The sequence below is a fragment of the Rhineura floridana genome, chromosome 18 (assembly GCF_030035675.1).
Source record: "Rhineura floridana isolate rRhiFlo1 chromosome 18, rRhiFlo1.hap2, whole genome shotgun sequence".
NCBI lineage: Eukaryota > Metazoa > Chordata > Lepidosauria > Squamata > Rhineuridae > Rhineura > Rhineura floridana.
This window is the reverse complement of record NC_084497.1, coordinates 1,874,645-1,900,236: the sequence shown is the minus strand read 5'-3', so window position 1 is coordinate 1,900,236 and position 25,592 is coordinate 1,874,645. Positions and strand designations below refer to the sequence as shown.

General features: G+C 47.5%; 1 protein-coding gene and 1 pseudogene across 2 annotated transcripts in view; both read left to right on the top strand.

Annotated features, from left to right (window-relative positions):
- Positions 1 to 25,592, top strand: part of FBN3 (fibrillin 3) — a 178,345-nt gene that overhangs the window by 104,146 nt on the left and 48,607 nt on the right. The window contains exons 37-56 of one of the 2 annotated variants that reach the window (XM_061601742.1): positions 291 to 416; positions 1,416 to 1,538; positions 2,019 to 2,141; positions 2,716 to 2,877; positions 3,075 to 3,143; positions 5,388 to 5,513; positions 7,164 to 7,289; positions 9,528 to 9,677; positions 11,189 to 11,260; positions 12,797 to 12,922; positions 13,245 to 13,370; positions 14,110 to 14,235; positions 14,860 to 14,976; positions 15,386 to 15,514; positions 16,914 to 17,033; positions 17,697 to 17,822; positions 19,543 to 19,695; positions 20,617 to 20,682; positions 22,173 to 22,298; positions 22,909 to 23,028. In XM_061601742.1, the coding sequence (XP_061457726.1) occupies positions 291 to 416; positions 1,416 to 1,538; positions 2,019 to 2,141; positions 2,716 to 2,877; positions 3,075 to 3,143; positions 5,388 to 5,513; positions 7,164 to 7,289; positions 9,528 to 9,677; positions 11,189 to 11,260; positions 12,797 to 12,922; positions 13,245 to 13,370; positions 14,110 to 14,235; positions 14,860 to 14,976; positions 15,386 to 15,514; positions 16,914 to 17,033; positions 17,697 to 17,822; positions 19,543 to 19,695; positions 20,617 to 20,682; positions 22,173 to 22,298; positions 22,909 to 23,028 (2,412 nt within the window). The remainder of the gene's footprint in view (positions 1 to 290; positions 417 to 1,415; positions 1,539 to 2,018; positions 2,142 to 2,715; positions 2,878 to 3,074; positions 3,144 to 5,387; positions 5,514 to 7,163; positions 7,290 to 9,527; positions 9,678 to 11,188; positions 11,261 to 12,796; positions 12,923 to 13,244; positions 13,371 to 14,109; positions 14,236 to 14,859; positions 14,977 to 15,385; positions 15,515 to 16,913; positions 17,034 to 17,696; positions 17,823 to 19,542; positions 19,696 to 20,616; positions 20,683 to 22,172; positions 22,299 to 22,908; positions 23,029 to 25,592) is intronic. The other variant, XM_061601743.1, reaches the window with a different exon arrangement.
- LOC133373036 (5S ribosomal RNA) lies at positions 11,679 to 11,797 on the top strand (annotated as a pseudogene).

Sequence of the window (25,592 nt, the reverse complement as noted above, 5' to 3'; positions counted from 1 at the left end):
ATTTTGTTTCTGTCTTCCAAGATATTAGCTATCCCTCCCAATTACATATCATCTGCAAATCTGATAAGCATTCCCTGCACCTCCTCATCCAAGTCATTATTGAAACTGTTGAAGAGCACTGGGCCCAGAACCAAGCCCTGTAGTACTATGCTCATTACCTCCCCCAAGTTCCTCTGACCTTAGTAGCTGCACAGCTGGAAAAAGACAAGGGCCTTGCCAGGGGTGGGGTTGGCAAGGGGTTCTCTGCCCAAGGAGAAACCTGACCACTTCCCATCTCCGTCCTCCTCTAGATGTAGATGAATGTGCCAACAACATCAACCTCTGCGAGAATGGGCAGTGCCTCAATGCCCCCGGCGGCTACCGCTGCGAGTGCGAGATGGGCTTCAACCCCACCGAGGACAGCAAGGCGTGCCAAGGTAAGGCGGAGGTCCTCTTTTCCCACGACAGCTTTGCAGAGCAGCATGGCTCATCATGAGACTGAGGGCTAAGCTTGCATGGTGGAAGCCAAGTGCTCTGCAAGGCCTCAGCTCCACAGTGAGCTCATTTATTGACGCTGAGGGAAGAGACGTTTGTCAGCACCCACCTGTGGTGACTTTGTGGCTGAGGTGAGATTTGATCCCAGGACTCCCCAGCAGAGAGCCTCTTTTCTTGCAACTTCCGAAGCAGAGTTTGCCGTGTGAGTTTGTTGCAGCAAAGAGCTGCTGAGAATCCCGCTTAAGAACATAAGAAGATAAAATGGGCACTACTGGATCAGACCAAAAGCTTGTCCAGTTCAGCATCCTGTTCTCACGGTGGCCAGTCAGATCCCTTCAGGAAGCCTACAGGCAGGGCATGAAGGAAAGAGCATCTCTTTCAATGTTATTCATAAGAAGGTCATATCAGTCCAGCGGCCCATCTAGTCCAGCATCCTGTTCTCACAGTGGTCAACCAGATGCCCCCAATGGGAAGTTGGAAAGCAGGACATGAGCACAAGAGCATCTCTCCCCTCCTGCAGATTTCCAGCAGCTGGTGTTCAGAGGCCTACAGTGGAGTCAGAGGGAGAACATAGCCATTATGGCTAGCAACCATTGCTAGCCTTCTCCTCCTCTGTGACTTTGTCTAATCCTCTTTTTAAAGCCATCCAAGCAGGTGGCTGTCACTGCCTCTTGTGGGAGCGAATCCCAGAGTTTAACTCTGTGGTGCATGACGAAGCCCTCTCTTTAACTCTGTCCTGAATCTCCACGAGTTCAGCTTCGTTGGATGCTGTCCCCGAGTTCTAGCATTCGGAGAGGGAGAAAAGTTTTCCTCTACCGGCTTTCTCCATGCAACTCCAGGCACCTTGAAACTCACAGATTTATTGTGGGCGAAGCTTTTTGTGGGGAAAGAGGGAATCAGATGAGTGATTCATCCCCCCCCATTTTTATTTTTTTTTGCAGATATTGACGAGTGCACCTTCCAGAACATCTGCGTCTTCGGTAGCTGTCAAAACCTGCCTGGGATGTTTCGCTGTGCCTGTGACGATGGATACGAGCTGGACAGGAGCGGGGGCAACTGTACAGGTGAGAGAAGGCTGCGTGGAGGGGAAGGAACAGAGATGAGAGTCAGCCAGCTCTGAGGCAGGGCATTCCAGCAGCCACCAGCTGACGTTTGAGCTCAGTGGAAGCAAATGGGGCAGTGCCCTGCCAACCTCACTCTGCAATCAGCGACCCTCCACAATTCTGCAAGGAGGACGATAGGGACAAAGTTAGAATGAGTTGGCTCTGCCTGTCATCGGCTGTGTTTGGGCACCTTGCCGTCTGCCCCACCTGTCCCAAGGGGCACCAGCTGCCCCTGTTTGAGCCCATCATAGAATCATAAAAGAGTAGAGTTGGAAGGGGCCTCTAAGGCCATTGAGTCCACAATTTTCATGAGGATTTTTTTTTTTTAAAAAAGAGCACACACAAATTGCTGCTGGAATATGAAGAACTGAATGTTATGATTGGAAGAATGAGAAATTAAGAGATGCAAAATTGACCAATCTTTCCATCCCTGCCTTCCAGACATCAATGAGTGTGCCGACCCGGTGAATTGCATCAATGGACTTTGCGTCAACACCCCTGGAAGCTACCTGTGCAACTGCCCCCAAGACTTCGAGCTCAATCCCACAGGAGTGGGGTGCGTCGGTAAGAGTGATTCCCAGTATATATATATATGTTGTGTTCTTTGGGGGTCTTTCATCTTCCAGGTTTTGCTGATGGAACTAGATAGCAGCGGCTCTGCTTTTTTGTAGGATTTTGGGTCAACACTGGCAAATCAGTCTGCTCAGAAACGTTAAAAGAAACTTAGCTGGGTCACACCAAAATTAGTCCATCTAGTCCACAGGTAGCCAATGTAGTGCTCTTCAGATATTGGTGGACTACAACTCCCTGGCTGTTGACCATGCTGGCTAAGGTTGATAGAAGATGTAACCCAACATTATTTTATTATGATTTGTATATCCCACGGAGCTCAATGTTCAAACATGGTTCTCCCCTCCCAATTTTATCCTCGCAACAACCCCCTAAGGTAGGTGAGGCTGAGAGATATAGCTGGAGTGGGTTTAGGATGACCCCTTGGAGAAAAGGTAAGCGATCCACTAGTCTATGGTGTACCTCCTTCTCCCAGGCTGTCTCTCATCCTCAGACAGTGTTTTCCTTTGTTCTTAATTTCTCTTTCTCTTCTCTGTCTCTCTGTGTTCATTCATTCTTCCCACCCCAGACACCCGCGTTGGGAACTGCTTCCTGGATACGCAAGATCGGGGTGATGGCGGGATCTCCTGCAGTGCGGAGATTGGCGTGGGGGTCACCCGGGCTTCATGTTGCTGTTCGCTAGGCCGGGCATGGGGGAACCCCTGTGAGCTCTGCCCACCAGCCAATACCAGTGAGTAGGCCATGGATTCTGTAAATGTTTCTTGCAAACACTGCTTATATTTTCTGCCTGTTCTGTCCTTTGCCATGAGAAGTTTGTGCAAGGGGTGTCAACCAACTGGATTTCAACTGTGCTCCCACCTATAATTCCCCTTTGCCCAAGTTTTCCCTTTCTTAAAGTCCATCAATAACACTCTTCTTCTTCCACAGCTGAATACAAGACTCTGTGTCCAGGAGGTGAAGGGTTCCGGCCGAATCCCATCACGGTCATTTTGGAAGGTAAGTACTAGAGGACGCCTCGCTCATCGCCGAGTTATCCTTCTGTAGCCTTGTGAGGCGTCCTTCCCTGGCTCTCCCTGTCAGGTTCCTACCTGCTCGTGGTTACTGCCTGTCTCTAGGCACCACCAGGGACTCCACCAGTCCAGACCGCTCTCTCTTATGATTTCTCTCCCCGCTCTAGCACAGATCTCAACAGATCCCCCTGCTAGGCAACCACCAGTAACGTCCCAATACTAGTATTCCCAGAGACTCTGAATACTGGTATTGTTATTCTCTTCACCGCTGCCACCATTTGTTACAGTTCCCCTTCAGCCTTGGTCATTACCTTACCCTCCCTTCTGGTCTGTGAAACCCCAGCCAAGGATCAGGCCTTTGGTAAACCAAATTAAGTATTTATTACAGATAACAAAGCTAACAAGATTAACAAGATTTCTTCTTAAGGCACATAAGCATATGGTTTTACTCAATACTAATCCGAACTCCACCCCCCTCCTCCACGCTCTCCTGGCAAACAACTCTCTCAAACCCCACCAAGCAATCCACTCTTTCTCTTCTCCCCCCCAGATTCCACAATTCACCACCTCACATTCCCCCAGATTTACCTGTCCTCCTTTCATTTATACTGTCAGCCATTTTAAACATTCAGCCAATCATCAAGCATTCTATTGCCCATTCACTCCCCCTCCTCTTTCACTACTTACCATGTATACTCTAAACAACCAGCACTTACCATATATACACTAATATATAGGAACATCACAAGCCTCTCCAAAGTCCTGGTGATCAATAGCTACATCTGGACCATGAAGAGAAATTCTAGACATCTGGAACATGGGGAGAAATTCAATTCAGTTCACATTTAAAGGCAAACCTACCTAAGTCGCATTTCTCGAAAGAAACCAAGAACTGAAACGCAGCTGTCCTTCAAAGCTGGCTCTTCTCCAAATTCTGCAGTGCAATTTTCCAGCCAAGTTAAAAGTTCAAAAATGCACATGTTGGTGACGATAACATACAAAAATGCATTACATTAGGGGAAATTGCTTGGAAAAATGTGTATATTAGGCAAAATTGTATACAGAAATGTGCATATTAAGGAGACATTCAGACTAAAAATGTTAATGAATTTTCATGACTTTTTTAAAAAAAAAAATCACATCTGATGTGGAGAACTAAACTTAAGAGTGTAAATAATGAGAAACCGAAATTGACAGATCATCCATCAGTAGCCACAGATCTAGCTGGAAAAGGCATATTACACGTGGTTGAACTCTAGCTAGGCTTTGAAAATTCACATTTTCAATTTGAACTTAAACTTAAAAGAATCCAGATGCACCTAAACAAAAAGTAGCAAAATGATGAAGCAACCATGTTTCATTTTTAATTGCTATGGGAAAAGATTATCTCCTTGGAAGAGGGAGAGAGAGAGAATATTTTATATGATGATGCATCGAAATGTGGCACGATATATAAGCTGTGTAATGCGTACATGGTAAGGCAATATTTTTGCAATGTGATACAGAACAACTTGTTTTATTTGAGTTTAGAGTTGGAATAACCTGTCAGGTTTTCGTTCGTTTCTAGTCATTCCAATCTTAAATTCAGTTCTTCACATTTATGCAGCAATTTAAAATAAAATAAAATAACGGGTACGAAAATTCTTTGGGATTTCAGTGCAAATGTCTCCTAATAAACACATGTGTGTGCAGTTCTCCCCAATGATAATACATTTTTGTATGTTGTTTTCACTAAACATGCATTTATAGGCGACCCTAAGCTGTGAGTTTTTGCACACATCGCTTCGCTGGAGAACTGCCTTGCCAAATACGGAAAGAGTGTGACTTTCAGAGGATGGCTGCGTTTCAATTCATGTAATCTGGCAGGTGCAACAGGGCGGCATTCTTCACCATACCTGAGGACAGTTGCTGCTCCTTGTCAAACTCAGCAGGGAGAAAGAAGGGGGGCAAAACCAGAATTAAGTTGGCTCCGCCTCTCATTGGCTCCGCCTACTGCTTGGGCTCCCTGACTTCCACTCCACCACTTGCATAGGAGGGTAGCTTGGGGGGCCGTGCAGGGTAAGCCTCCCGTGGCACACACAACTCTGTCCTCTGGCTCCATTGCCGCCACTCCACACCCTCCAGATTCTTCCGCCAGAGGCAACCGTTTCACTCTACCTAGTGTCAGGGCTGGCCCTGACCAAGCTCACCTCCTCCTCCTCCTCCTGCCCCTTCTCTCTCGCCCACACAGATATTGACGAATGTCAGGAGTTGCCAGGCCTCTGCCAAGGGGGAAACTGTGTCAATACCTTCGGGAGCTTCCAGTGCGAATGCCCCCTGGGCTACTACTTGAACGAGGACACCCGCATTTGTGAAGGTACCGTGCGGGAGAGTCGGAGAGAGCAAATGGCGCCGTACATGCAGCTATCATGGCTGGCTGGGCGAAAGGAGTGGAGAAGAGAAGGACTGGGAGGCAAACCTTGCCTGTTTCCAAATCTTTGTCTTCCATTTTGACATGCGAACCTATTCGGGGTTTTCCCAGTGAGGGCTGAATTGAACTAAATTCTGATCAGAGTTGACTCACTGAAATGAATGGGCCTAAATTAGGGAGTAATCCGAACTATGGGAAGCCAGCATAATTTAAGGGACTTGGCGCTGGTTAACGCGCTCATCCTGGCGGATCCTGGGTTTGAATTGCTCCCTTAATCATTAATTTCAGTGGATCTACTCTGAGTAGCCTTAGCATTGGATGCAACCCTATGAAATTGTGTGTGTGTATTTATGTTTAATCAGTGATCTGAAAGCTTTCAAACCTGGGACCCACTTTCAATCTGTCGCCAACCCCACAAAGGTCACATCTGTTGCTCTGTCCACTTTTGCCTCTGGCCACACCCATGCACGTGGCCCCCAGAAGGTTGTATGCAAGGGAATGCGGCCCTCGGGCTGAAACCGTTTCCCCAACACTGCAGTCTAGAAAGCCACTAGAAAGACAAAAGGCCTTCTTCCTGAGATGAGGGGGGGAGAGCTCTCAGAGTTCCCGGGATTCTTGAGAGGAAGCCATGTGCTTTAAATGTGCCTTAAACACATGGCGTCTACACAGCTTTGGTCACCATCCTGCAAGTTCAGTTCATTTCCCTGCCACCCCCCCAAAAAATGTAGCTCTTAATAGGCTTCAGAAACGTTGAAATATATATGATTGAATTGAATGGAAAAGCAATACCTGCATGCGTACTGTGGTCCATAGTTTTGCCTTTCTTCGACTTTGTCCTTGTTCACACAGAGTAAGGCTGCAGGGATTATCATAATGTAGATGTTTAAACCATTGCAACGTTTCTTTCTGTAAAGTCGCCTTTTGGGAAGCCCTTTTAGCAAGGCAGGTCGAAAGGACTCTCACGAAAACAAACGGATGCGTCCAATGGACTTCAGAGCAGGGAAGGGCGGTAGCTCAGTGGTTAGAGCACCTTCTTTGCATGCGGACGGTCCCAAATTCAATCCCTGATGGCATCTCCAAGTAGGGCTGAGATAGACCCCTGCCTAAAACCTTGGAGAGATGCTGCCAATCAGTGCAGACAATACTGAGCTAGATAGGCCAATGGTCTGACTCGGTAAAAGGCAGCGAGGAAGAGGTAAATAAGGGAAACTCCCATGCAACCTATGTGGAGTGCCTGTCCTCACTCCCAGGCCCCTTTGCATCTTTCATCCCCTCTCCCCGCCAGCCTTATATTACACTCCCCATTAGCTAGTGATCAGCAAACATCAGGCCATCCCATTGGCTGCTTCCTTTTAAGGCAGCCTTTCCCAACTAGTGGGCCACCAGATGTTGCTGGACTACAACTCCCATCAGCCCCAGCAAGCATGGCCAATGGTCAGGAATGCTGGGGCTGATGGGAGTTGTATCCAGCAACATCTGGTGGCCCATTAGTTGGGAAAGACTGCTTTAAGGGGAGTGCTGGCGGGTCATGGCAGGCATGCCGGGTGACATTCTCTTCTTTTGCCTTCTCCTTCCCCACGCTCCCCCCCTCTTCAGACATCGACGAGTGCTCGGCCCACATCGGGATCTGCGGCCCGGGGACCTGCTACAATACCCTGGGGAACTACACCTGTGTCTGCCCGCCGGAATACATGCAAGTCAACGGAGGCAACAACTGCATGGGTATGGAGCAAGTGGCGGCTGTTCATGAGATAGATCATGGAGGTGTAACACAGAATTCCTCACTGTGGTGACAGGGAAGTTTGGGTTCTTGGACTGGGGGTCCTTGAAGAATTTAGGGGACACAGGCTTCAGGGAAAAAGTAGGCCTTTATTCGATACAAGGGTATGCAGGGTCAGCCTCACCAGAACAAGTGGCGAAGACTGCGGCGTGGCACTGTCTGCATGGGTCTTTTATACAGTTTCAAAATAGCATGTGATACTATTTCACCGATCATACCATTCCCTTAAAGCATGCCATAAGGGTTACACCCTCCTACAGTATTTCTAAACCAATCAGATAATATTAGGTAACTCTAATATCTAGTTATGTGAACATTGTACAGGTGCTTCCATTATATGCAAGCGTATTTCCTATTCCAATATCCTGTCTCCTGGACTAATGTGACCATTATTCTGCTGTTCCCTTGACTGATGTTCTTTGAGGCCAGTTGAAACCACAAATAAAGCACAACATTATTTTATTATGATTGGTCTGCCATGCATACTCAGCACATAGTATATTCCATTGTTTTGGATCGGCCAGGCCTACCCGGCACACCTGTTGTTACTGAAACATACTCTATACATCTATGGCCTTAAGCAACGTAACGATTTATCAAATGTTAATCATAAACAGGCCTGGTTTTGCTCAAGATCGGGTGCTTGAAAGTTCAAGAACACCATAAGCCTGTTGTTTGGTTATAAGTTTTCTACTCGTTATACTTCTTAAAATATAGTTCCTAACTTATATATATATATGGCCATATAGAAACTATATGTGGATATGTATAAATTCCCCCTTAGCGGCATGTGATGTGGGCATGTCCAGTGATATATATTCTTCTTGGTCTGAAGTTGTTGTCCATCTCAGTTTTGCATTGGTGAAATCCTTAATAATAATCATCATAACAGTTATGTTATATTTCATTTCTAGGCCGCCTTTCAGCCAAATAGGCCCCCAAGGCGGCTTACACACAAATAAAAATACAAATACAAAAAAACCCAAAACAATTAACAAAAAAAAAAAAAAATCAAACTAACAAAGTCCTCACATCTCTAAAAAACAGGAGCAGCAAACCAAAAGCATTCATCTTCCTGGTAAAGGGCAGTCCCCAGAAAAATGTCACTAAGAGCAGGGGTGGGGGGCAAAGCAGGTGGAAAAGCATGCCCCTTGATGGTCCCAGCACAGTCCCATCCCTGCAGCAGCACGACTCAGCCTGCAGCTCTTCCTGATAAGGCCCAGGCAGAGGGGTGGGGCAGGGCAGGTGGAACTGCTTGCCCCTTGATGGTCCCGGCACAGTCTCATCCCTGCAGCAGCACGACTCAGCCTGCAGCTCTTCCTGATAAGGCCCAGGCAGAGGGGTGGGGCAGGGCAGGTGGAACTGCTTGCCCCTTGATGGTCCCGGCACAGTCTCATCCCTGCATAGTATCCCGCCCTTCCTCCCATAGGATCCCAGGGTGGCAAACGGTGCAATTTAAAATCAAATAATAGTTTGTTCCTGTTTCAGTTGTCTTTTTAGTAGGCTGAATTGGGTTTAACTGTTTTTATTGATCATTTTCAATGTCTTTTCTAAACAGCTTGGAGGTGTTCTTATAATCTAGCGCCGTATGTGTTTTTGCTAAATAAATAAATAAGAGCACACTTAAAGCCATTAAAACCATCTAAGACACTTTTTTGAAAGTGTACTTCTAAAACACATTTAAAAGGAAACCTACCCTCACAGTTTGTTAATTTCACAGTTCCAAAGTATTTCTTAGCCATCAAATGGTAGGTACTGAGCTAGAAAGTAATAGGCATCTATTATTATTATTATAGTTGCTTGTAACCCAAAGGTCTCTGAGCGTCTGACAACCCGTTTAAATCACCCCTTTAACCTGAGCGATGAGGGCTGGCATCTTGCTTTATTTGTAGGAGAAGGGCCACAGCTCAGTGGGCAGAGCACAAGCGTTGCATGCACAAAAGGCCCAGGTTCAATCCCCGACAGCATCTCCAGTTAGAAGGATCTGGGGAGAGGTGCTGTGAAAGCACCTGCCCTGCCCCGAAAGCTGCTGCCGGTCCGTGTCGGCAATACCCTAGACAGGCTCATGTGTGTGGTCAGTCACGGGTGCAGTTGCCACACTGAGACGGTGGGTGGTGCGGAGAGAGGTATGTTCGTATTCTGCTGCCTAAGCCCCCACCGAGTCTTCCCCCTTTTTCCAGATATGAGGAAGAGCCTCTGCTATCGGAACTACAACGACACGTGCGAGAACGAGCTCTCCTTCAACATGACCAAGAAGATGTGCTGCTGCTCCTACAACATCGGAAAGGCCTGGAACAAGCCCTGCGAGCCCTGCCCCACCCCCGCCAGCTGTGAGTAACAGCTCCGTCTGGGCACCATCCGCTATGGATGTCCTTCCGCTCGAATGTCATGCCTAGATGCCTTTCTACTTGGATGGCATTCCATCTGGATGCTTCCCTTGGATATTTAGCCAGAATGACCTTCCACCTTGACACTATTCCGCTTGGGTGTCCTTCATGACTGACATTTCGCCTGGTTGTCATTCCTAGATGTCATTCCACTTGGGTGTCATTCCACCTTCATGACGTCCGCCTGGATATCATTCATCTGAATGACATTCTGCTTTGATGTGATTCCACTTGGATGTCATTCTGTGTGGATGCGTCCCCTATATGTCATTCAGAATAAACTTCCACCTTGATGTCACTCCACTTGGGTGTCATTCATGGCTGACATTTCGCCTGGTTGTCATTCCTAGATGTCATTCCACTTGGGTGTCATTCCACCTTCATGACGTCCGCCTGGATATCATCCATCTGAATGACATTCTGCTTTGATGTGATTCCACTTGGATGTCATTCTGAATAACCTTCCACCTTGATGTCACTCCACTTGGGTGTCATTCATGGCTGACATTTCACCTGGTTGTCATTCCTAGATGTCAGCCACATGGATGTTCTCAGAACCACATGTGGGTTTTTTTTGTGACTTCCTTAGCCACTGAAATCTCCTGTATCATGTCGCTGGGTATTACCTAGAGAGGTGGTGGGCTCTCCGACACTGGAGGCCTTCAAGAGGCAGCTGGACAGCCACCTGTCGGGAATGCTTTGATTTGGATTCCTGCATTGAGCAGGGGGTTGGACTGGATGGCCTTATAGGCCCCTTCCAACTCTACTATTCTATGATTCTATTGCGAGCCATAGGTGTAGACAACCCTCCAGACCTCTTTATCAGTCTCTCAGCCCTCTCATGCCCCCTCCTCAGGTTCTTTTGAAATGTGTCCTTGAGCAGCCACAGCAGTGGGGAGGTGAGGTTGTAGAAACCTCTGGCTTTCCACAGGTGGGATGTAAATGCAGCCAAAAGGGGGTTTATTTGCACCTGCAGAGCCCTGCGCATCGTGCCCTGCACAGCTCAAAGTGGCATGCACATCTCTCCGCAAACCGTGCGGGAGAAAACTGGTCACCTGATGCCATTGTGACACCTTTGTGAAGGGTCTCTTTGCTGAACCTACAGTGCTAGCCCGCTCACACCTAAGGTCTTGCAAGAAAACCTTTTAGCCTGCGTCCTGTCCCAGAAGGAGGCATGGACAACCACGTAGTGGAAAGCTGTGGCTTTGCAAGCTGAGGTGCTCTTTGCTAAACCTAAGTTGCCAGCCAGCTCACACCTAAAGTGTTGCGGGGGGATTGTTTTCCTGCTTCCTGACACAGTGAAAGTCGCTGGCTAGTTTCAAGCAGGGATCTGCAAGTGAAAATACTGTTTGCTGAACTTGAGTTTCTTGCCAGCTTGTGCCAAGGTAATGTCTCCTGCATTCTGCCACAGTGTGAAGTATGGACAAGTATTGCTTTGCCTCTTTCTCTTGCAGCTGAATACCAGATCCTGTGTGGTAACCAGGCCCCCGGATTCATCATAGATATTCACACCGGGAAGCCGATTGGTTAGTGAATCCCAAATCCTAGTCTTCTTTCCTTCCATTTCCTGTTGCTCACATTTTTATGGGTCTGCCTTGCATGCAGAACTTCCCGGTTCCAATCCTCAATGGCATCCCCAGGTAGGGCTGGGAAGAGAACCCAGTGTGAAATCTGGCAGAGCCTCTGCCGGTCAGTGCAGACAGTACTGAGCTGTATGGACCAAAGGCTTGACTCAATATTAGGCAGCTTTTCAAGGCACAAGCGCTGTGGCTGTGCTGTCTTTGCCAAAACTGAACTAGGGGATTGGACTTGATGACCTTATAGGTCCCTTCCAACTCTACTATTCTATGAATCTATGATTTTAATACATCTGTCTGGAAGGGATGGAAAGGTCTGTCCATGTCAGTCCTCTCCATGTCTAATTTTTCCACCTTATTTCTCATCTCCTACGGCCATATTACCCTGAACATACCCGATATCTTCTGATCTCGGAAGCTAAGCAGGGTCAGGCCTGGTTAGTTCTTGGATGAGAGACCGCCTGGGAATCCTGGGTGCCGTCGGCTTAGAGGGAGGCAATGGTAAACCATCTCTGAATATCTTCTACCATGAAAACCCTATGAATATCTCCAAAAAAGATTCATAGGGTTGCCCTAAGTCGTAATTGACTTGAAGACATGTAACAACAATTTCCCATTTCATTTCTCATCTTAAATTCAGTTCTGCACATTTTTTTTTAAATCCTCATGGAAATTCTTCGGCATTTTTGAGCAAATTTCTCCTAAGTACATTTTTATATGCAGTTTTGACTAAGGTACACATTTTTGGAAGCAATTTCCCCAAATGTGATGCATTTTCATACGTTATTTTCACTAATATATTCCTTCTTACGCACACTGTCCCTTAATAGATGCATTTTTGTTGCATTGTGTGGTTGGAAAACTGCATTGCAAAATTCAAATAAGTGCAGATTTTGAAGGACGGCTGGGTTGCCGTGCTCATGTTGTTTCAGGAAGTGCAGATTTGATAGGCTGGGCTTTCAATGGGGACTGGGGTCTTTCTCAGCCCTGCCTAGAGATGCCAGGGATTGAACCTAGGAGCTTCTGCATGCAAAATAGATCGTCTCCCGCTGGGCTATAGCTTATTCCTGAAGAACAAAGTAAGATGATACCCTTGCATCCTTGCTTTTGACTTTCAGGCATCTCTTGAAGGTTTTGTGTGTGTGTGTGTGTGTGTGTGCCAACAGGCCTATGCAGCTGTTTAACTTTTTTTTTTTGAGTAGCCAGTCATTTTAATGTTTGTTTTGCATTGCTTTGAAATGTTTTCATGTTGCTGTACGCTGCCCTGACGTTTTTGCAAGAAGGCGGAATGCAAATACTTTTATAAATAAATAAGTGAAATAGAAGTTTCATGTCCTCATGGTTCTGAGTAAAGGGCTAATTAGGAAGAGAGGAGGCTGTCTTATACTGCTCCCAAACATTGGGCCATCTAGCTGGACCACTGAGCTACGATCCCTAGATGAGGAGGTCCCCTATTCCGGACTGACTTGCCCCTTTCCCCCACAGATATTGACGAATGCAGCGAGATCCCAGCCATCTGCACCAACGGGGTTTGCATCAACCAGATTGGCAGCTTTCGTTGTGAGTGTCCCATTGGCTTCAGCTACAACAACATCTTGCTGATCTGCGAAGGTAGCAATTCCTTAAAAAGGATCCTGGTCAAAAGCAGGGAGGGTCAGCATCCCAGATGTGGTGTATCAGACTGTGTCTTTGTAAGCATGTGTGGCATTGTGGTTAGAGTGTCTGGCTCAGTCCTGGGAGAGACCCGGGTTCAAGTCCCCACTCAGCCGTGAGACTCTCACTGGCTGACCTCAGAGGGTTGCTGTGAGGATACCATGGAGAGGGAGGAGAAACATATTTGAACGCCACCGTGAACTCCGTGGGCAAAAGGTGGGATAGAGATGCCATAATAATTTTTTAAGTGATGAGCGTATACTTATCTCTTTCCTCGCAGACATTGACGAATGCAGCAGTGGTGAAAATCTCTGCCAACGCAATGCCGATTGCCTGAACAGCCCTGGGAGTTACCGGTGCGAGTGCTCCTCTGGATACAAGCTGTCGCCCAGCGGAGCGTGTGTGGGTAAGCTGGGGGCCATACCTGAACCGAAGGGCTTCCCCCGGGGTGGCCAGCCCAATTTCCTGTGTAATCCAGGCCTGTGCGGAGGGTGCAGTCTCCTTGCAAAGACTGAAAAGGCACCTCATCATCACCTCAGTCTTTTATCGATTGATTTTTTACTGGAAGCAAATGTCGTGCACACCATCCAATATGTTATAGGGTGCCAACTCTTGCGTTGGCACAGAGATTATCTATCCCCCAAACACCATGAAGTTTGCTGCAGAAAGAGAGGCCTCATCCACACCATGCCTTTAAAGCATCATCATACCACTTTAAACAGTCATGGCTTCTCACAAAGCATCCTGGGAACCGTAGTTTGCGAAGGGTGCCTAGAATTGTTAGGAGACCCTCTATCCCCCTCGCACAGCTACAATTCCTAGTTCCCTGGGGGCCGCTCTGTGAGGGAAATAGGGGGTTTCCGAACAACTCTTGGCACCCTTAACGAACTACAGTTCCCAGGGTGTTTTGGGGAAAGCCATGACTGTTTAAAGTGGTGCGGATTGGTCCTTCATTACATTTAAAGCAGTGTGATGCCACTTTAAACAGTGGTTTAGCAATCACTCTATAAGTCGCTCCATAGCACTTTTACAAGGGCATGATCCCCCGAGATCCTGGACAACTACACCCCTGGAGATGGGTCTCCCAGGTCCTGGCTTCTCCTGCTCGCTTATCCGGACTGCGGGTGTTCTGTTTTGATTTCCAGGCCGCAACGAGTGTCAGGAGATCCCCAATGTCTGCAGCCACGGCGACTGTGTGGACACCGAAGGGAGCTACCTTTGCATCTGCTTCAACGGGTTCAAGGCCACTGGGGACCTGACCATGTGCATGGGTCAGTACAGCGCTGGGGGGAAGAATTCCCCTCCTTTCTCTGGCATGTCTATGAGCTGCAGATTTTATTGCTAAGCTATGGAACTCGCTGCCACAAGAGGCAGTGACAGCCACCAGCTTGGAGGGGATTGGACATGTGCATGGAGGAACATAAAGCTGCCAATGGCTACTAGCCACAATGGCTACGTCCTCCCTCCGCTGCCGGAGGCAGCCTCTGCATGCCAATTGCCGAGGATTCAGATGTGGGGGGAGCTCTGCTTGTGGGCTTCCCATGGGGGGCATCTGGCTGGCTGTCATGCAAACAGGGCGCTGGACTAGATGGGCCCTTTTGACTTCCCTTTGGAGACCAAATCCTACAGTTTAATGGCGCGCGATGTGAAGAAGTCTTTTGTTTTGCCTGTCCTGATCTTTCCACATTTGCCTTCATTGGATGGCCCCGAGTTCTGGCCTTATGCAGTGCACAGTGAATGATTCTGGCCTGCTCTACAGGGCTGTTGCTGAGGATAGCAGCAGTGGAATGCCTGTGGGGCGCTTTCAGTTCTCTGCAGTGCATTGCCAAGTGAGCGATGGCGTACCTGTTCACATCTCCGCCTTCCCCCACCCCGCCCTCTTTTTGCCTCCGCAGACATTGACGAGTGTGACCGCCAGCCCTGCGGGAATGGGACCTGCAAGAACACAGTGGGCTCTTACAACTGCCTCTGCTTCCCTGGGTTTGAGCTGACCCATAACAACGACTGCATGGGTAAGGGCGAGGAGGGGAAGCTCCAGGCCCAAGGACTGAACGTGGCCCTGCAAAGCCTTTCGGTCTGGCCCTGGAGACCCTCCCCAGACTGGGCCCTCTTCCCATAAGGCCACATGCCCCTACTGGGCCTGTTTGGCACTTTCCTTGGGTGCTTTTTCCTGGCTGGGTGTCCTTGATCTCTGACCATGCGTCTTCCCTCCCTAGATGGAAGGCAGAGGGGCGTGAGCATGTATAGAAACTATGCCACTGGACAAAGATACTGTTTACATTCATTGCCCCGCCCTCTTTTCCCTCTGCCCCTGCCCACCTCTGGCATGTGGCCCTCGGTGCGAGGGTTTGTGGTGGAAGGCGGCTTTTTGGGGAAGGCTTTTCTCAGCCTTCTTCCTACGTGCGTGTGCTCTTTCCGCAGACGTCGATGAGTGCTCCTCTCTGGCGGGGCAGGTCTGCCGAAATGGGCAATGCATCAACAACGTCGGCTCTTTCCGGTGCCTCTGTCAGGAGGGCTACGACCACACGCCAGACGGCAAGAACTGTGTCGGTGGGTGTCTTCTAGATCTTCTCCCTAAAGCAGGGGTGTGGGAACTCCGGCCCGTGGGCCAACCTTGTCCTGCCAGGGGGGGTCCAACGTGGCCCATGAGGCCATTCCCTCCCCCACATCACTTGTGATGTCAGCTGATGGGGCGAGAGGGTGGGGTTCAATTCTTTGCTGTTGCGGGTGCCAATTCCTGGCACAGAACAGGCGTGCGCAGCCAGAGCGGCAGGATTTAACAAGCAGGGGTTAAACCCTTCTCAGTTCGGTGGCATGGGCCTGTTCCCTGCAAAGAGGGGCATGCAGCAAAAGCAAGCAGGCCCAGAACTTTTTCTGCATTGCTGTGTGGTGGAGAACTCCCTCTCTGAGCCAGCAGGCTGCATAAAGCAAGCTCAGAAGAGGGACTTGTGACTTGGCCACTTGTGATCCCCACGCGAGGGATTTTGAGAGGTGGGCGGGACAACCCTCCAGCCAGCCGTGTGATGTCATAATGCTGTCATGTGATTGACAGTGGGTTATCCCACCCCCCTGACAAGGTCAGCTCATCGAGGTGGGGCCCGATGAAGAACTGGCCCGTGGAGTGCAAAAAGGTTCCGCACGCCTGACCTGGTGTATCCCAGCAGGATAGGAGGGTAGGGGCAGGCAAGAAATTTGATTCAGTTCCCATCTGAAGCCAAATCTATCAAATTTGCACTTTCCAAAACAACATGAGCCATCCCTTGCAATTCACGCTCATTCGAATTCAGCAGTGCAGCTTCCCAACCGAACCGTGTTTACAAAGATGCGATGGTTGGAGGAAAGCGTCCATAAGGACGAATATAAGAGTGAAAATAACAGACAAAAGTGGCATATGACAAGACGATGCTTGCAAAAATGCGTACGTGAGTCAGAACTGCCTACAAGAATTGCCCCGCCCTTTATTAGGAGACATTTGGACTAAAATGCTGGAGAATGTTCATGAGGATTTTTTAAGAAATCGGCAACTTCCTGCAGGAATGTGGAGAGCTGACTTTAAGTTTGGAAAAATGAGAAACGGAGGTGACCAAACTGGACAGAGCTTTCCACCCCCCTCGGAGAGGATCCCCCCCATCATCCGAAAGCTTCACCGTAAAGACGGTTTGAGGGAAGGGGGAGCTCCTCTTCATTTCCAAATTTACCAACGACAATGCTCATTTTGGGGGTTGCCAAATTCAGAGGAGTGCGACTCTCGAAGCATGGCCGTGTTTTGGTTCACTTATTGTTTCAGGAAGTACTGGTTGTGGGGCTCACATTAAAATGCAAACCCAGCAAATGTTTCCCTCCATCCTTTGCGGCACCTGCAGGCGCCTCGAGGTGTCTTGGGGCTGCCCGATGGGGTGACTCCTCCCAGCTTCATCCCAAGCTGACCCTCTTGCCTTCTTCCTCGCAGACGTCAACGAATGTGTCAGCCTGCCAGGGACCTGCTCCCCGGGGACCTGCCAGAACCTGGAAGGCTCCTTCCGTTGCATCTGCCCGCCAGGCTACGAGGTGCAGAACGATAATTGCATTGGTAAGTTTCATTGTCAGGTTTTTTTTATTTGCGTCCCACTTTCCCACAGTTCATTGTGCCTGAAGCAGCTACAGAACGTATCGACAAGTTTAAATAAGGCAAAAATCAGCAAGATGGATTCAGTTAGTTGTATCCGATTAAATTCTATTCAGAATAGGCCCATTGAAATTAATAGATCACGGTTAGCCATCTCCTTTCATTTCAGTGGGTTTACTCTGAGCAGGACTACCACTTGACACAACCCCGTATTACTGAGGGCATTGCAAAATTCTTTGGTTGGTGTCTTGGGGAAAAACATGTATAGTCACACACAGAGAGAGACACTAGGGGCTGCACCCCTGCTCGCTTCACTTCTCAACCCCCCTATCCCCCTTTCCTTCACCCTCCCTTTATGCCTGCCTGTCTCTGCTGGCCTAGCAGCTCTCAGAAGTCTGTCATCAAACTGTATTTAGCAGCACCACCTGTTGGCCACCAACCTAACTGCTGCGTGATGATTCTTAGGTAAATATAGAATAAGATAGATATGTATGGGTTGCATCCATCTCCGTTCTACTTGGAGTAGACCTGTTGAACTAAACAGATCCAAGTTAGCCATGCCCTTTAATTTCAATGGGTCTACATTGGTTGCAACCCGTGTTTATTTACTATTTTTTTTGTGTGCAGATATCAACGAATGTGAGGAAGAGCCCAACATCTGCCTGTTCGGGACATGCACCAACACGCCAGGGAGTTTCCAGTGCATCTGCCCGCCTGGTTTCGTACTCTCTGACAATGGCCGGCGCTGCTTTGGTGAGTCTTGGCCAGTTGGATGCTTGCATCACAGGCCTCAGGCAACAACTGCCTTGGGAAAGAGGAGGGGACTTGACAGTATGGATCCTACTCTCCACAGAGGACCACGAAGACCATCTAGCTAAATCCTTGGTCAGCCAGGAGAAGCAGCCTAGCAGCCTGCCTCAATAGCTTTCCCTGTTCTGATCTGACCAAGTCGCTCTGTCTCTCTCTCTCTCACACTCTCTCTCTCACACAGACACAGATAGGCAGACAGACAGACAGACAGAGAGGCTGGTGCCTGCCTCTTGGCCACTGGTCTCCAGAGGTAGACTGCCACTGGTTATGGAGGTTCTATTTAAACTGCATGAGAGGCCTCCGTGAACGTATCTCGCCGTGGATGCGATACCTTTATCAGGCCAAAGGCCCGTCTCAGCCCAACTTCCCACAGTTGTTTGCAGGATGCCAAAGGCAACACATGGGGGTGACAGCCTTCACCCTGTTGCTCCCCCAACAGCTGCTGAACATGGAGGCTCTATTACCTCTCACTGACACTCTATGCATTCCTTTGCCTTTTAAAGCTGTCAAAGCTGGTGGCAAATTGCTCATGCGATGGACTTCCCCTGCTCCTGCTGCATCTGACCAAAAGCGCCACCTAGTCCTGTGTGCTGCTTCCAAGAGTGACCAGCTAGATGTCTCTGGGAAGCCCACAGTCAGCATAAGAAGGCAATCAGCTTCCCTTGTACTTCATCCCTTAGCAACTGGGCCCCAAGACTTCTGCAGCAAGAGTCTTGCAGTGCGTAAGATGCTGGGTTAGAGCAGTAGTCCACCTAGTCCAGCCTCCTGTTCTCACCGTGGCCAACCAGATGCCCGTGATGGGAAGCCCGCAAGCAGGACCTGAGCAACTGGCATTCAGAAACATCCTGCCTCTGTCTGCAGCGGCAGAGCACAGCCATCGTGGCCAGTAGCCACTGATAGCCTTTTGCTCCCCTACGAATTTGTCTAATCCTCTTCGAAAGCCATCCAAGTTGGTGGCCATCCGTGCCTGCTGTGGGAGCGAATTCCGTCGTTTAACTCTGCACTGGGGGAAGAAGGACTTTCTTCTGTCTGTTCCAACATTCAGCTTGTTTGGAAGTCCACCAGTATTAACATTATGAGAGTGGGAGGAAAACTTCCCTCTGTCCACTTTCTTGGCACCATGAATAAGTTTATGTGCCTCTGTAGCATGGTATGTTATTCCCCCCGACACACAAAAAGCACCCCTCGTGTGTTGTTTAGGGATGGGGGAGAAATTCAAGTCGGTTTGCATTTGAACCCAAATTCATATATTTCACGTTTTCCGAAACAATGAAATTTCCATCCTTGGAAATTTGTGCTTATCCAAATCTTGCAGTGCAGTTCTCCAAAGCAACCCAAGTACACAAAGATGCAGCTATGAGGGGAAAGTGTGCATTAAAATGATTGTATTAGTGGGGGGAAGTACAAACTTGCATTCCATTAGGAGAAAATGCTTGCAAAAATGTTTGCGTGACATTGAATGCAGAAATGTGTTTATTAGGAAACGTGCACTCAAATGCTGAAGAATTTTCATGAGTTTTTTTTTTTAATAAATTGCAAATTGGTGCAGAAAAGTGGAGAACTGAATTTACAACTGGAAAAATGAGAGAGATGATCAAAATTGATAGGTCCTTCCATCCGTTGTCACAGAGTTTAACTCATGCCTTCTCTTCCTGCCCCACAGACACACGCCAGAGCTTCTGCTTCACCCGCTTTGACAACGGCAAATGCTCTGTTCCCAAAGCCTTCAACACCACCAAGGCACGGTGCTGCTGCAGCAAAATGCCCGGGGAAGGCTGGGGGGACCCCTGTGAGCTGTGCCCGCAGGAGGGCAATGGTAGGTGCCTTGCTGGGTCGGGTTTGGGCCCAGCGCGGGCAGAGTCAGTGGATCATCCCTCAGTGAAAAAGATTGGGGGGAGATAGAAGTCAGTGGCAAAAACATGATCCATCCCCTCCTCCTTTTGAGTGCGTTATGTGGAAATTGTTGTTGTTATGATTATTTGGAATTCGTACCTGCTTCTCAGGGCGAAAGCCCTCACAATGCAGATGATTACACAACATTGTTTAAAATACAGAGTAAACAATCACATCTTAAAAGCGCTATGTTCAATATACAAGTCATTGCACTTAAATAAGTTTTGCTTAAGGGACTTACACTTTGGGCCTGGAAGGATAAACACCCGCTGTCTATTTTGCAATATTCCTTCCTGCCCTGGCTACGTTTGAATACCACTCAGAAATGCAAATGATTCAGCGGTGTAGAAATGTTGTAAACAAATATATTAAGAAATATATAAGTAAACATATTTCCTGTTAACGTCAACATCTCGTGTGGATACCTACAGTATTTGGACATCTGGATGGCTTATACCAACTTAGATGTTTAATGTAATGTAATATGTACTTATGGTTATCGTATCTGTAATGTGAACTGATGGTGTATCATTATTTGATTAATAATAATAATGTGTAATTTTTTTCATTATTATTAATAATTTTAATATTAATAATAATTTTATTAATTGTATTTTTTATTTTATTTCTCTCTTTCTGTGTTAAATTTGCAAATAAAAAATTAATTTAGAACAAATGCAATTAATAAGATAGGAGCAGAATTAAATCCTCAGCTGTTGTGTTCTACTCAGAGTAGACCCAGTGCAATGAATGGGAAGAATAGAAATGTTATGCAGGTGTGTGGGGTTATTATTATTATTTAAAACCAACAACAACCATGTTTTGTTTCTGTGCCTCTGTTTAGTTGCGTTCCAGGAGCTGTGCCCTTACGGTCATGGTGCCATTCCTGGGCCAGGAGATACCAGGGAAGGTAAGTGTCTTCCCTTAAAGGAGGTCAGGAGCCTGGAGGGGTGGGAGGAATCAAATTCAGTTCTCATTGAAAGCAAATCTATCAAATTCACACCTTCCAAAACAATAAGAGAGCCAAAACACGGCCATCCTTTCAACCGTCTTATCCAAATTTTGCAGCGCTATTCTCCAACCAAAACAATGTTTACGAAAATGCATCTATTGGGGGAAAGTGTGCCTGAAAGCCAATGTATTTGTGAAAATAACGCACAACGATGCATCCCATGATGAGAAACAGCTTGCAAAAATGTGTACATGAGGCAAAACGGCACACAAAAATGTGTTTCGTGGGAGAAATTTGCACTAAAATGCTGAGGAATTTTCATTAGGGTTTTTAATAAATAAATCGCTGGGAAAATGTGGAGAACTGAATTTAAGACTGGAAAGGTGAGAAACAGAGAGTACCAGAACTGACAGATCCTTCCATCCCTGCTCAGGAGCAAAGTCCGCTGTGAGATCTGCAACGTGCCGTGAAGTGTGTGTCTGTATGCTGCAAACCAGGAAACAAATTTTATCCGAAGCAGCGTACATAATACATTCTACTAGAAAATGGGCTGAGTACCATCCAGCCCATGGACCTGATTAGGCCTGCCAGGTCACTGGGGCCAAGCCACGTCCACCTGCTCTACCCCTGGCACCAGGTGTGGAGCAGGTCAGGATGAAGCTTGGTCAAAAGGATCTGCTGATCCTCAGGGCTTACAAAGCACTGTGCATCAGCTGGACGTTAGGGCTTGCCAAAGCTGACGGCATTGTGTGGCATCAGATGATTGACAGATGGGCAGCCCCGCCGGCCATTTCCAGTACCCCACCCCTATATTAGAAGAGTTTGGTGAGTAAAAACAATGACAGCACAATGCAACTAAAAAGCAATTTTTTTTTAGCAAAATCTGCCACCGTGTCAAGATCACTGGGTTCCGAAACCCTTAGAGCCAGCTCTTGTGGACACCGGCGGTCTTTACCAATGTCCAGAAAGGACTAGGAGTCTCCTGGCTTGGTCTGGTTGGACCTAAGGAGTGGTGGCTACCTTGCAGGGTTGGTTTGTATACCCTTGTAAGTTGGAACCAATGACCTAGAGAGGTAGTGGGCTCTCCAACACTGGAGGCCTTCAAGAGGCAGCTGGACAGCCATTTGTTGGCAATGCTTTGATTTGGATTCCTGCATTGAGCCGGAGGTTGGACTCGATGGCCTTATTAGGCCCCTTCCAACTCTACTATTCTATGATTCTAAGTTGGCAACTGCTGGGGCCTACAAGAGCTCCTTCTTAGGGTTTTGGGACCCAGTGATCTTGACATGCTTTTCCCCTCACTTATTTTAGTTTTCTTGGCTTGTGCTATTGGGGCAAATCAACCAGATCAAAACAGCTTCCTATAAAGGAAAAAAATTTAGGAAAGCAAAACATATATAGCACTTTACAGCATCTTTCAAGGGACCTCTTTCCGTTTTCCCTTCTAGACGTGAACGAATGCTCCGAAAACCCTGGCATTTGCATCAACGGGGTGTGCATTAATACGGATGGGTCGTTCCGTTGCGAGTGCCCCTTCGGATACAACCTTGACTACACTGGAGTGAATTGTGTGGGTGAGTGTGGGGATGCCGCCTCAGGAAAGCTGTCTCTGCGGCGGAGCGTGATGTAGTCAGCTAACACCGCAACATTGCATTTTCATTTGTATTCATGCGTTACAAATTTTATAAATCATTCAGGCTGCAATCGTATACCTACTTACCTGGAACTAAGCTCCACTGAACTCTGTGGGACTTACTTGTGTTTAGACATGTAGAGGATTGCACTGAAAGAGGCTGGCTGCTGGATCCAGCCAAAGGCCCATCTAGTCGAGTACTGGAGCAACCTGCTTACTAGGAGCCATCCATGGTGCTGAAACACCTAACCTGCCTTGCCCTAGGAGCTCCACCATGGCACCAGAACAGAACCTCAGAAAAGCCTGATGGATTGGGCCAAAGGGGGCCCATCTAGTCCAGTACTCTACTCTTACGATGGCCAATCAGATGCCCAAACGGGAGGCCCACGATATTGCTGGACTCTAACTCCCATAATCCTTGACCATTGGTTATGCTGGCTGCTGGGAACCACTGAGGGTTGCTGAAGTAAACTGGTAAGAGCTTGTAGCCTTACAAAACAGATGTGTGTAACTTAAATGCCAACTGGGCCATCTTGCTTTCCCCCCGCCAGACACGGATGAGTGCTCCATTGGAAACCCATGTGGGAACGGCACGTGCACCAATGTGGTCGGGGGCTTCGAGTGTGTGTGTGATGAGGGATTTGAGCCGGGGCCTATGATGACATGCGAAGGTTAGTGCTGATTTTTGGGGGGTGACATCTACGGCAGTTTCTAGGGGGCAAGAAGGCATCATTTCCTGTTCCTCCTTGCTTTTGTCACATACAACGCTATTTCTGTTCTGCTGAAGTTGATCTTCTGCTGAAAACAATGTTATTCATCTTTCTGTCTGCTATAGTTTAATGGTCAAACTCTCTTCCCTTTGCCAACCTGGTGCCCTCCAGATGTTGGGGCTGGTGGGAGTTACAGTCTAAGAACATAAGAAGAGCCTGCTGGATCAGGCCAGTGACCCATCTAGTCCAGCATCCTGTTCTCACAGTGGCCAACCAGGTGCCTGGGGGAAGCCCGCAAGCAGGACCTGAGTGCAAGAACACTCTCCCCTCCTGAGGCTTCCGACAACTGGTTTTCAGAAGCATGCTGCCTCTGACTAGGGTGGCAGAGCACAGCCATCGTGGCCAGTAGCCATTGATAGCCCCGTCCTCCATGAATTTGTCTAATCTTCTAAAGCCATCCAAGCTGGTGGCCGTTACTGCGTCTTGTGGGAGCAAATTCCATAGTTTAACTATGCGCTGAGTAAAGAAGTACTTCCTTTTGTCTGTCCTGAATCTTCCAACATTCAGGTTCTTGGAATGTCCACAAGTTCTAGTATTATGAGAGAGGGAGAAGAACTTTTCTCTATCCACTTTCTCAGTGCCATGCATAATTTTATACACTTCTATCATGTCTCCTCTGACCTGCCTTTTCTCTAAACTAAAAAGCCCCAAATGCTGCAACCTTTCCTCGTAAGGGAGTCGCTCCATCCCCTTGATCATTCTGGTTGCCCTCTTCTGAACCTTTTCCGACTCTATAATACCCTTTTTGAGATGAGGCGACCAGAACTGTACACAGTATTCCAAATGCGGCCGCACCATAGATTTATACAACGGCATTATGATATCGGCTGTTTTATTTTCAATACATTTCGTAATTATCCCTAGCACGGAATTTGCCTTTTTCACAGCTGCCGCACACTGGGTCGACATTTTCATTGTGCTGTCCACTACAACCCTGAGGTCTCTCTCCTGGTCGGTCACCGCCAGTTCAGACCCCATGAGCGTATATGTGAAATTCAGATTTTTTGCTCCAATATGCATAATTTTACACTTGTTTATATTGAATTGCATTTGCCATTTTTCTGCCCATTCACTCAGTTTGGAGAGGTCTTTTTGGAGCTCTTCGCAATTTTTGTTTTAACAACCCTGAACAATTTAGTGTCGTCAGCAAACTTGGCCACTTCACTGCTCACTCCTAATTCTAGGTCATTAATGACCAAGTTGAAAAGTACAGGTCCCAATACTGATCCTTGAGGGACTCCACTTTCTACAACCCTCCATTGGGAGAACTGTCCATTTATTCCTACTCTTTGCTTTCTGCTTCTTAACCAATTCCTTATCCACAAGAAGACCTCTCCTCTTATTCCATGACTGCTAAGCTTCCTCAGAAGCCTTTGGTGAGGTACCTTGTCAAACGCTTTTTGAAAGTCTAAGTACACTATGTCCACTGGATCACCTCTATCTATATGCTTGTTGACACTCTCAAAGAATTCTAATAGGTTACTGAGACAGGACTTTCCCTTGCAGAAGCCATGCTGGCTCTGCTTCAGCAAAGCTTGTTCTTCTATGTGCTTAGTTAATCTAGCTTTAATAATACTTTCTACCAGTTTTCCAGGGACAGAAGTTAAGCTAACTGGCCTGTAATTTCCAGGATCCCCTCTGGATCCCTTTTTGAATATTGGCATTACATTTGCCACTTTCCAGTCCTCAGGCACGGAGGAAGACCCGAGGGACAAGTTACATATTTTAGTTAGCAGATCAGCAATTTCACCTTTGAGTTCTTTGAGAACTCTCGGGTGGATGCCATCCGGGCCCGGTGATTTGTCAGTTTTTATATTGTCCATTAAGCTTAGAACTTCCTCTCTCGTTACCACTATTTGTCTCAGTTCCTCAGAATCCCTTCCTGCAAATGTTAGTTCAGGTTCAGGGATCTGCCCTATACCTTCCACTGTGAAGACAGATGCAAAGAATTCATTTAGCTTCTCTGCAATCTCCTTATCGTTCTTTAGTACACCTTTGACTCCCTTATCATCCAAGGGTCCAATTGTCTCCCTAGACGGTCTCCTGCTTTGAATGTATTTATAGAATTTTTTGTTGTTGGTTTTTATGTTCTTAGCAATGTGCTCCTCAAATTCTTTCTTAGCATCCCTTATTGTCTTCTTGCATTTCTTTTGCCAGAGTTTGTGTTCTTTTTTATTTTCTTCATTTGGACAAGACTTCCATTTTTTGAAGGAAGACTTTTTGCCTCTAAGAGCTTCCTTGACTTTGCTCGTTAACCATGCTGGCATCTTCTTGGCCCTGGCGGTACCTTTTCTGATCTGCGGTATGCACTCCAGTTGAGCTTCTAATATAGTGTTTTTAAACAACTTCCAAGCATTTTCGAGTGATGTGACCCTCTGGACTTTGTTTTTCAGCTTTCTTTTTACCAATCCCCTCATTTTTGTGAAGTTTCCTCTTTTGAAGTCAAATGTGACCGTGTTGGATTT